Source organism: Lactuca serriola, chromosome 5 (genome assembly GCF_051521515.1).
Source record: "Lactuca serriola cultivar US96UC23 chromosome 5, Lser_US96UC23_V15, whole genome shotgun sequence".
Taxonomy (NCBI): domain Eukaryota; kingdom Viridiplantae; phylum Streptophyta; class Magnoliopsida; order Asterales; family Asteraceae; genus Lactuca; species Lactuca serriola.
In genome coordinates this window covers 277,847,278-277,859,605 of record NC_136412.1, presented here as the reverse complement: position 1 = coordinate 277,859,605, position 12,328 = coordinate 277,847,278, and the positions used below count along the sequence as shown (strand labels likewise).

At 35.1% G+C, this 12,328-nt stretch overlaps 1 protein-coding gene across 1 annotated transcript; it reads right to left on the bottom strand.

Annotated features, from left to right (window-relative positions):
• Positions 1 to 224: 224 nt before the first annotated feature.
• Positions 225 to 2,447, bottom strand: LOC145054412 (caffeoylshikimate esterase-like). The gene is made up of 3 exons (XM_079002578.1): positions 1,698 to 2,447; positions 1,129 to 1,567; positions 225 to 801 (listed from the first exon to the last, which is right to left on the bottom strand). Exons 1-3 carry the CDS (start codon positions 2,238 to 2,240, stop codon positions 515 to 517), a joined length of 1,269 nt encoding a protein of 422 aa, XP_078858704.1. The 5' UTR covers positions 2,241 to 2,447; the 3' UTR covers positions 225 to 514.
• Between the last annotated feature and the right edge of the window lie 9,881 nt (positions 2,448 to 12,328).

Below are 12,328 nucleotides of genomic sequence, written 5' to 3'. Positions count from 1 at the left end.
AAATTGATTTCAAAAACTCAGGGGCGTTTTGTTAAACGCTACATGAAGTAGCTTTTAGAATCGGAGCGTTTTGTTAAAACTAAAAGTTAAACGCTCGTACTGTCAAACGAAGCTTTTTGTTTAAACTAGAGCGTTTTATCAAAAAAATAAAAGCTAGAAGCTCCCAAACGCTTCCAAAAGCTCCGTGCTAAATACACCCTTAGCCTGTAATAATAACAAATAAATAACAAAGACATCCGATCATGCTCATATTGATTGCACCATTGATCTTGAAGCATTGCAATATTATTGATTTTGTTAGAAAAAAAAACTTCTAGAATCATTGATGAACAACACGAATTGTTTTCCACTATGATTACAAACATGGGGGGAAAGTTGTTTGGATGATGAAATGATCACTAAAAGGGTTGTATATAAGGTGATTGAAAACGCGGAAGATGTGTCTATACATCATAATGAACATCCCCCCTCATGTGCCTATAGATTGGAATGAGCTAAAGTTGCATTAAGAAAGTCACCAATTGATAAGTTTCATCTTCATGATGGCTTTAGTAGTTGCAAGTGCTAACCTTACCCGTGGTATCATAGGACGCACGGCTACATTGGGAAGGGGATACCGCGGTGTCATAGGACGTATGGCTACACTGGGAAGGGCGTAATTTGGTGTCATAGGATGCACGGCTACATTCGAAAGGGCATATTGGTACTTTATAAACCTTTGGTTTTTATCTGGCATTATAGCCATTACATTTGCGTCTTTTCTTCGTTTTTCGTCAAATTCGTCCCAATTTCTCTTGAAACCTATAAACCACATAAATGAATTGAAATAACCCATCAGAGACTAAAATATTACATTTAAGCGAAAATATAATGCAAAACCATAAAAACATGACTCCACAACAAAACCATCATATTTGATGCGTTTGTTTTCATAAAAAGTAACTTATTTATGTATTTCCACAAAACGATAATTGGATTATAACAACAAACATATAAGGTATCTCTAAAACTCATTTACCTCTCACAAATCACTCCAAATACCAAAATACAACATTCAAACTTGAGACTATGTTACTTAGTGTTTAATCAAGTGAGATTTTAAAGAAGAAAAACATTAATTAGAATTACATGTAGGGCCAAACTTCTGAGCCTTTTCATCAATCCAAGCTTTCATATCTCCCAACACAATAGCAGCAGATTCATCTGGTTCCCCTTGAATCAACGAATGATACAGCCCTTCATAAAGCTTCAACTCTTTATCTTCTTTCGGAGTTGCAGCCTTCTCATACAGCAGCTCTGCACCGGTATGGCTTGCCATCCCGTCGGCTGTCCCGTGTCCAACAAAAAATGGCACAGTCACCTTCTCAAAATTGTCCACTACGTACTTTGTACACCTCGCTACCTCTCTCATCGTCCCCACCCTTGGTTTTCCGGCGTATCGTTTTGGATTCATACCTATTAACTTCATCTTCTCCGGATCCCTGACCCCATTTGCCCTCGGACGCATCGGCATCGCAGCCCACGTATCCGCCAGTCCGAACAGTAGTCCGTACATTGTCAAATGGAACTTCAATTAAGGAATCACCACAGTTGTAAATGAATCAGAAAATCAAATTAAACAATCGATCTAGATCTGGGATCTGTGGGAAATATGAAATAGATTTGAAGTTGAAATTGGAATTGGAATTGGAATTTACCTTGGAGGGACTCGTGACTTCGGGTATGATCAAAAGGGGGGACGCCAAGATCAAACCGGACCACATATCGGGTTCTGATTGGAAGTACATAATCATGGTGATTAGTCCACCCATCGATTGCCCGAAAAGGAACGCAGGGAGATTACGGTACTGTTCGCTCCGGCGAACACTAACGAAGAATGATAGTGAAGTTGCGGCCGCTTTATCGAAGTCTCCAATGTATCCAGGGAGTCCGTCGGATCCGCCGTGACCAATGAGGTCGGCGCCGAAGACCGCGTATCCCCACTTGGCGTACGCGATGCAGATCTCCTGAAAACACCAGCTGATGTCGCCTCCGTATCCGTGGGTCATAAAGACGACGCCTTTAACCGGTTGGTCTTCGTCTAATGGAAGCCATGACTGAGTAAAGATTTTACCGTTGGGGGTTTCGAAGTGGGATTTGGAGTTCCGGACGCCTTGGGATTTGTAGTACTCTTCCTCCGGTGTATCACCCCAGAAGAACGGTGGCGGCGTAGCTTGTGGTGGAGTGTTCGGCGGTGGCATGGTTAGTCGGAGTTGTGCGAAGAAAGTAAAGTGTTGAAACTTATAAAATTGTTTCGGGCCAACTCCTATTCTATATAGAGTTTATAACTTATGAGTAGTTGTAGGATATCTGAGGTCGACTAGAATATGTGGCTTTGATTCTTTTCACGGAGATGACCATGAAAATAACTAGGAATTCGTGTATTACAAGCATCATTCATTCATTCATTCCACCAACACTGCAATAAAAAACAAGAATCATTACTTCTTGACCTTATGGTGTGGCAAGTGTCAACTACTCCATACCTAATATTTAATATTTTTGAAAAAAAAAGATGATAATGTCGTCGACTTTTACAAACATGTAAAACGGGAATAAGATAAGATGCTAATTTTGATAATTTCAGTATACTCGTAGGGTTTTTTTTTTTTTTTTTTTTTTTTTTTTTTTTTTTTTTTTAACTATTCAAACCATTTTGTGATGCGCGGCGTAGTACACGTGTAACATTTTTATCCTGCAGCAGTTTGTTTTTTTCGTAGTCTTCAGAGTCTATTGATGTGCTACACAGATTGTTTTTTTTTTTGTAGTCTTCAGAGTCTATTGATGTGCTACACAGATTACAAGATGTCATATTAGCTCTAGAGAGGATCTCTTTAGCAAACACAATCTGTAAAAAGAAACAGATTATTCGCAGAACGAGTAGCAACAATGTCGAGCAAAAATGATAAAGGACCTAAGTTCGTCATAACAAACCCAAACGAGAGACCAGTAATGACTTGTGATGAGAGATGGGTTGGAATATGTGAGAATGATATCATCTACATAAAGCAGGAGATAGATAATCTCTAATCCACGGTGAAACGTGAAAAGGGAGTTATCTGATCGACTAGTGAAGCCAATGGAGGAAATATAAACCGCAAACCGCTGATACCAAGCACGAGGAGCCTGTTTGAGGTCATATAAGGCCTTGCGTAAGCTACAAACATGATCAAGGTGATGTGGGTGAACATAGCCAGGTGGTTGTTTCATGTATACTTCTTCTGTTAAGTCATCATGAAGAAAGGCGTTCTTAACGTCAAGTTGATGAATGAGCCAGTGACAGGAGACATCAATACTGAGGACAGTGCAGATGGCGGATGGTTTAACAACCGGACTAAAAGTGTCATCAAAGTTTAGACCGAGTTATCAAGAGAAACCCTGAGTGACTAATATGCCTTTGTAGCAATTGAGGTTACCGTGAGAGTCAAACTTATGACGGTATAGCCATCGCCAACCAACAATGTTAGCAGACGAAGTACACGGGACAAGATCTCATGATTGATTGTTAGTGAGGGCTGACATGTCCGCATCCATTTCTAGCTTCCAATTAGGACCACTCACAGCCTGAGCTGTGAATCTAGGAATATGAGATATGTCGGAAGTAGCAAAAAGATTAAGAAGGACGCGAGGTTTTAGGTAACCTGTTCGGAGGCGAGTGGTCATGGGATGACCTGAAGGTTGAGGATGAGGAGAAGAAGAAGAAGAAGAAGAAGAGTGAGGATGGGGGATGAAGAAGAGCCCACATGCTGAGTAGGAGAGGGAGTTAAGGGAGAGAGGAGAATGAGAGGAATGTCATCATCAGGAGTGAAGCAATCATAATCAGACTCAATAGGGGAGGGGTAAAAGTCACAATAAGGGAAGTGATCCTCATCAAATATAACATGACGGGTGATGATGACATGTTGCATGACAAGATCAAGGCCCTTAAGTCGTTTGTGATCTGGAGCGGGATCAAGATAAACACATACAGTAGACCAAGCATAAAATTTATTATGGGAAGTAAATGATATGTTAGGGTAACACAGATATCCAAAGACACAAAGATGATCATACTTTGGGAATAAACCAAAGATCACTTCAAAGGGTGTCTTAAAGGAAAGAGTGGTGATGGGGAGAAGATTAAGAGTGTGGACAACCACAAGAAGGGATTCAGTTCAAAATGTAGGGGTAAGGACGCCTGAAAGAGAAACATGCGAACAATATTGCTAATGGAGCAAATAGATCGTTCAACTTTTCCATTTTGTTGAGACGTGTAGGGGCGGGAGAAATGAATTGTAATAACATTAATTTTAAGATATGTAAAAAGGAGATGGTTATTAAATTCACGTCCATGATCACACTAAAAAGATTGAATGTCAGTTTTAAGCTGATTGGTGACATACATTCGAAATTGTAGAAGACAAGGTAAACCTCTGATTTAGCCCGGAAGGGAAAACCCCATAAAAATGAGAGAAATCATCCAAAAATAAAAATGTAATATTTAAAACACTCAAGCTGGTCACAGGAGATGTCTATAAATCCGAATGAATAAGTTCAAACATACGAGTAGTTTTAGACGAAGAAGGAGAAAAAGACAACCAACAATGTTTTCCAAGTTGACATGCATGAAAAATCGGAATTTTATTATTAGTACTTGAAATAAAACAACACGACTTCAAAAACTGGAGAACAGGTGATCCCAAATGTCCTAAGTGACAGATGTCATATTGGAAGCAACACTACGGTAACATATGAAGGAGTGCGTGGATACAAATCACCAACATTGTCACACCGGTGAAGAGGAGTATTAGAATCAAGATCCTTCACAGGAAAAACCAACAGGATCAAAAGAGATAGAAACCGAATCATCAATAGTAAATTTACAAACATACACTAAGTTTTTAATCATTTTATTTGACAAAAGGACATTTTTGAGAGAGAACTTATAATGAAAATAAGGGAGACAAGTTTGACCGATTTATGGAGTTAGAATTACAAGGTGTTAAAGAAAGCGTATTACCGTGGTTAAAGTTCATGTGCGAGATAGCTCTCTTATCCATATAATATTTATTATCTAGTGGAGGCTGAAGGGGCATGGCTTGAAAAACGAAGGATAAATCCATAGGCTGTTGAGGCGATGGATAATTTGCGCCCAAAAATTGTCCATTTGACTGTGGTAGGAAACCAAGAGAGCTCGTGGGTTGTGGAGCTGATGGAGTGGGCTGGCCGAACAAGGCTGTTGCGGCCGGAGGGTGCTAAGGCGAAAACTGGCCTGTTTGTGCTTGGGCTTGGTGTGCGTGGGCTTGTTGAAATGACGTTGGGCTATGTGCCGAGTAAAGCATCGGTTGTTTGTGAATTCCAGGTGGGCCAAAACTAATTAATGGTTGAGGAAAATATCCACCTGCATGATTATTTTAAGGATAAAAAAGTTGTGGTTGTTCTGATGTAGCTGCTTGCATGAAAACACCTGGATGGGACCCCATAATTCCTACAAAATTAGACTGTAGACCTGAGATTATACTTGCAAGATTCTTAGACATAGTCATACTAGAATTACTCACCCCCTTTGGAAGTACCCCGATCAAGAATTATTTCGATTTTTGTTCCACTTGTTTTTCGATTTTCCCGATTATTGTGAGGCGGAATAAAGGGCAGTAGTAATAGTGGGTGAAGGTTCGATCACTTGATCGGTTGATGATTTTCGTGATTTATGAACCAATAACATATTTTTAGCTTCATGGAAGGATGGGAAGAGTTTGGTGTTAGTAAGAACAACAATAATGATATGGTATTATGGTGGGAGGCCACATAAGATTTGCATGACAAGCTCTAATTCAGTGATTTCGGAGTCGACATCAGCTAAGGCATCTGCAAGGTGTTTGAGATTGTGACAATAATCGGTAAATGCCCATGGGCTTTTTTTGGTGTTGCGGAATTGTTCTTGCAATTTGAGCATCCTAGGCATTTTATTATTGAGAAAAATTATTGTAAATTGTCCCACTTATCGATAGAGATAATTTGAAGAACCATGGGACCACAAGTAGAATAGAACCAAGACTTCACACGAGAGTCAACAGATTACTAATCTTCATCAGTTTCTTCGGATGGTTTGGATTTTCCATTAATGTGACCTAAAACTTTAGCACCTTTACAAATATCCAAGAAAATATGATACCAGAGCTTAAATTGCGAGCCATCGGAGATGAGTTTAAAGCTAAACTAGTTGTACACATTGGCAACGACATAAACTAATTGTTGAGCCACGGGTGCAGCACTGGAGGAGCCTCCAAGGGTCGACATATGATCGGAAAAATCAAAGAAAGTTATATGAAAGAAAAAAAAGCAAAAGAAAATCCAGAGTGCTTAACCTTTGGTAGAAATATTGTAGAAGTTACTGGCGACTAATCCTCTTGTATAGAGAGAAGAGGTAGGACAACAAATCACGTAGATAAGGGTCTTCTTGGGAAGTAACCAACAAAAAAGAACTGCTCAAGATAGATGTGCACGTCAAAATGGTGAGGAAGGAACATGACCGACTTGGACGACGATCGACCAGAGGAGAGAAGCGTGAAAAAAACGATCGATCACAGTTAGCCGCATACTACCATGTTGAATTATGGAAATACCCCTTAGGGTTTGCATTATGATTCATCATTATAAAGTTACATAAAGAACCCCTAAACTATATAAGATATATAAACCTACACTAAACATGTTAATTAAATAATACAATTGACACGAACATTGTGATTATTGAAGCTGATTTTTGTTATAAAATATGATTAAATAACAAGATAAATTATAAAGTAAAGAAAGACAAGAGAGTGAGAGAACTTTTATTCCAATACTTGTGATGAAATCATCAAACTTTACAATACATAATATTCACTATTTTTACTAGACAAAGAAGATGAAAGGTGATGTATGATATGAATGCTCATTATAGTGGTGCATAACTACACTCATAAAACTCATAATAATGTTTGCTATAATGTTCACTAATTATGGAGAGTAATGGGGGAATATGGAGAATCACATAGTCATTCACTAAATAATAATTCATAACACTCCCCCTTGAATGACGATTGTATCATGCCTCGTTAAAATTTTAATCGGTAAAACCTCATGGGAAAAACCCTTTATTAAGGAAAAAAAGTACATGATTAATAATAGATATTGAAAACAATTGCCTCGTTAAAAACCTTGGTAAGAAAACCCAGTGGGAAAAACATAGCTAAGGAAAATAGTACAATATGTTTCCAACTCCCCCTGATTAGTACATCACTTGATTTTCTTAAAGCACCGCATAACAATGTTTCGTACCATCTTTTTCAAAATTCGATATAGGAAGTGCTTTAGTAAACCAATTAGGAAAGTTGTTACTGGATTGAATCTTCTAGATGTTGATGTCACACTCTTTTTGAAGATCATGAGTGAAAAAAACTTTGGTGATATATGCTTGGTTTTGTCTCCTTTTATAAATCCTTCCTTGAATGGAGATGTACAAGTTGTATTATCTTCATATAGTATGATTGGAACATCAATGTTAGAAGTTATACCATAATTCTTGCAAATGTGTTCAGTTAAATTTCTTAACCAAATACATTTATGACTTTCCTTATAAATTGCTATAATCTCTGCATGGTTAGAATAAGCAGCAACTATAGTTTGTTTAATAAAATGACAAGAAATTACGTTGCCTCACAAGTGAATAAATAACTTGTTTGGGATCGAGCTTTGTGTGGATCAGATAAATATCCAACATCTGCATAACTAATTAACTTCGTATTTTATGAATTTGATTAGTATAAATTCATATCCATTGTACCTCGAAGATATCAAAGAATGTGTTTGACTCTATTCCAGTATCTTCTTGTTGGACAAGAACTATAGCTTGCTAATAAGTTTACGACAAAAGATTTATCAGGTCTTGTATTAATAGTAAGATATATTAGTGCACCAATAGCACTAAGATATAGTTCTTTGGGAACAAGAAGATTTTCATGTTTTTATGATGCTGAAATTGATCCTTTTTGGCATCTAAGTGCCTTACCACGTTCGGGTTACTCATGGATGTGAGTTATTAATATTAAACCTTTTTAGCGTCTTTTCTAGATATTAATGTACAAAAACTCCATTTTTGTGTGCTTAATTTGAAGACCCAAATAGAATTTCATCTTATCAAGATCATTCATTTCAAAAATTTCTTTCAAACAAGAAGTGACCTTTTCCAATTCTCTGGGAATTCCAATTATGTTCAAATCATCTACAATAACATCAATTATGATAAATTCTTATATGGATCTTTTTATGAATACACATGGACTTAATGGATCATTTTTATAGCACTCTTTCAACAGAAATGTACTTAAACAATTGAAGCACATACGGTCAGATTGTTTCAATCTATAATTTATTTAATTTTACCAAATATACTTCACGAGAATTAGAAGTTTGTGCTTATGGCACCTTAAACCTTTTTGGTATTTTCATATAAATATCATATTCAAGTAAACCATATAAATAGGTGGTAAATACATCCATTAGACGCATCACCAGTTTTGCATATGTTATTAAACTTATAAAATAACTGAATGTAATTGCATCAACTACCGGAGAATACGTTTCTTTATAATCAATTTCGGGTCTTTGGGTAAAACCTTGTGCAACAAGTATTGTTTTATATCTCACAACTGCATTTTTCTCGTTTCTTTTGCGCACAAATACCCATTCGTATCCCACTGTTCTTACTTTGTTTGGTGTACGGACTACAGGTTCAAAAACTTTTCGTTGGGTAAGATAATTAAACTCTTTATTTATTTCATCTTTCCATTTTGGCCAATATTTTCTATTCATACATTTCTCAATAGATTTAGGTTCAAGATCCTCATTTTCATTATAATCGAGCGCGGAACATGATATGAAAATTATCATCGACGTCTATCTTATTTCGGTTCCATCTTATTCCTGTCATGATATAATTTATTGAGATCTCATCATTTTCATTTTTTCAGGTACCCAATTTCTTTTGTTATGTCATTGGGCTCTTCTGGAGCTTCATTAATCTTTTCAAAAGATTATGTTTTCTCTTTTGGACCATCAATTATATTTGCTCCCTTTCGTTTTCGAGGATTTTTATCTTTGGAACCGTTGTTCTTCCACGCTTCAGGCGTGCCTTTGATTCATTTGTAGTTATATTTTTTTCCTTTTGGGATATCAATTCTAACTAGAGCATTTACAGCTGGTACATGAGACTTTGTTACTCTCTTAAGGTCAGTAAATGTATCTGGTAATTGATTTGCTATATTTTGTAAATGAATTATCTTTTTCACTTCAAGTTCACATTGACTTGAAAGAGGATCTAAAACTGAAAGTGACAATTCCTTTTAAGAGATTTTATTTTCCAGCTTCTTTATTTCTCCCCCCATGAAAGTGGAAAATATGATTTCATCAAAATCATAATCATCGCTGTAAATAAATCTCCAATTGATGATTTTAAATATTTTACTATAGATGGAGATTCATATCCAACATAAATTCTCATTCTTCTTGAGGACCCATTTTTGTGAAGTGAGGTGGAGAAATGGGTACATAAATTATACATCCAAACATCCTTGGATGGTAAATATTTGGTTCCTGTCCGCAAACCAGTTGAATAGGGGAGAACTCATGATAACTAGTTGTCATTATGCATATAAGTGATGTTGCATGTAAAATTTCATGCCCTTATGGTGATTAGGAAGTTTATAATGCATTAGTAATGGTATTACAATTAATTAAAGGTGTTTGATTAATGACTCAACTAAACCATTTTGTGTATGAACATATGCAACATGATGTTCAATAGATGTCCTAATCGACATGGAATAATCATTAAAAGCTTATGATGTAAATTCTCCAACATTGTCAAGTCAAATTTTCATAATTGGGTAATCGGGAAAATGTGCCCTTAGGCAAATTATTTATGCAAGTAATCTTGCAAAAACCAAATTATGACTAGATAACAAGCACACATGTGACCATCTAGTTGACGCGTCAATTAAAACCATAAAATGTCTAAATGGTCCACATGGTGTTGGATGAATTAGTCCATATATATCCTCTTGAATTCTTTGTAAAAAACTAAGACTTTCATACCCAAGTTTGTTCAATGATGGACTGGAAATTAATTTTCCTTGAGAGCATGCAACACAAGACAATTCATTAATTTGAAAAATCTTATGGTTTTTCAAAGAATGACCACTTGAAGTTTCATTTATTCTACATACCATAATTGATCCGGGATGGCCCAACCGGTCATGCCAAACTATTAAGGTAATATCATACCTTTTTTATTTTCAATAGCATGAATCATTGTAATATTTGTATAGTACAATCCGGAGGACAATACAAGTAGTTTTTACAAAAAACTTTTCTTATCCGATATCATTTTTGTAATGTTGAGATAATTTTTATTACCATCATTAGTTGTTTCAATAGGGTATCAGTTAGACCGAATATCCTTAAAACTTAATAAATTTCTTGGTGATTTTAATAAAAATAATGCATCACCAATTGTAATTATTGTCACTTGTGGTAATACTATATTCGCTCTTCCGGAGCCTTCGATCTTGGTGATTTAGACGAAAATAATGCATCACTAATTTGTAATTAGTGACCCTTGTTGTAATATTATATTCGCTCTTCCGGAGCCTTCGATCATTTTTGCATTACATGTTATTATATTAACATTTGCTTCTCTAATTGATAAGCAAGCAGAATATTTTTTCATTATTAGAAATGCTATGTGTTATTGCATTGTCTACAAGAAATATATCTTCCTTATTTCTTTTGCGAATATCCATATTTCTTTTCAATAAATAAATAAAACATAAGAAACATTCGACATAGAGAAATAAAGTCATATTTTATTAATTTGGGAAGATTGTGACGAAATCATTTCTCATGAAACGAATATGACATAAAAACATAATAAATTTCATGAAACAAAACTACACAATATTCTTCAATCACCATTCATATCACCACTTGTCCCTTCTGGGTAGACAAGAAAATCGGCAACATCCAAATGTGTCATTTCAGGTTGATCTTCATGAATATCACTTTGAATAAATTTTCTTTGATATTTTATTTTTCTTTAGATTTTAGATAAGTTTGATAAAGATCAACAAAATGCTTTGGGAAGCGGCATGTACAAGACCAATGAACGGTCATTCCACATCGGTGACAAACATTTTCAACTTTCTTTTTTTCTTGACCAAATTTATCATTAGGATGTGGATTTTTGCTATTTTCCAACTTCTGGTGGTTGCTTGTAATCTTGTTATTTTTATGATAATAACCTCCATGACCTCGATTATACCCATGACTATTATGATTATATGATTTTGCATTCACTTCAGGGAATGCACTAGAACCGGTCGGGATTGATTGGTGATTTTTCATCAATAACTCATTGTTTTGTTTAGCCACAAGAAGACATGAGATTAATTCATATTTATTTTAAACCTTTCTCATGATATTTCTACTACAGGAGCATCTTAGTAGCATAAAAAGTAGAGAATGTTTTCTCTAGCATGGTCTTTCATAATGAAAATAATAATCAAATAAAGACTTGTATGTTAAGGAATTGTTAGTTCAGAAGTTCCATAAAATTAGTTGTAAGCATTGTACATGTAAACTTATAAAAAATACATACCTAAAAATAATAAGAGCGATAAGGAGTTAGAGCTCTATGGTAGAATCGTGCTGATAACGTGTTATAAGATATGATTAAATAACAAGATAAATTATAAAGTAAAGAAAGACATGAGAGTGAGAGAACTTTTATTCCAATACTTGTGATGAAATCATCAAACTTTACAATACATAATATTCACTATTTATACTAGACAAAGAAGATGAAAGGTGATGTATGATATGAATGCTCATTATAGTGGTGCATAACTACACTCATAAAACTCATAATAATGTTTGCTATAATGTTCACTAATTATGTAGAGTAATGGGGGAATATGGAGAATCACATAGTCATTCACTAAATAATAATTCATAACTACACTCATAAAACTCATAATACGTCAATATACATACATTCATTTTGTGTGAGCGTTTTTTGTTAATTATTATTATTTTTTTTTAAATTTTCTTGTGAATTTCATATTTGAATCTTAAAAGATACAATCATATGTGAATCTTACATGATATAATCACATATGAATCTTACATGATATATATATATATATATATATATATATATATATATATATATATATATATATAATATATAAATTCATTTTTATAAGTGTTC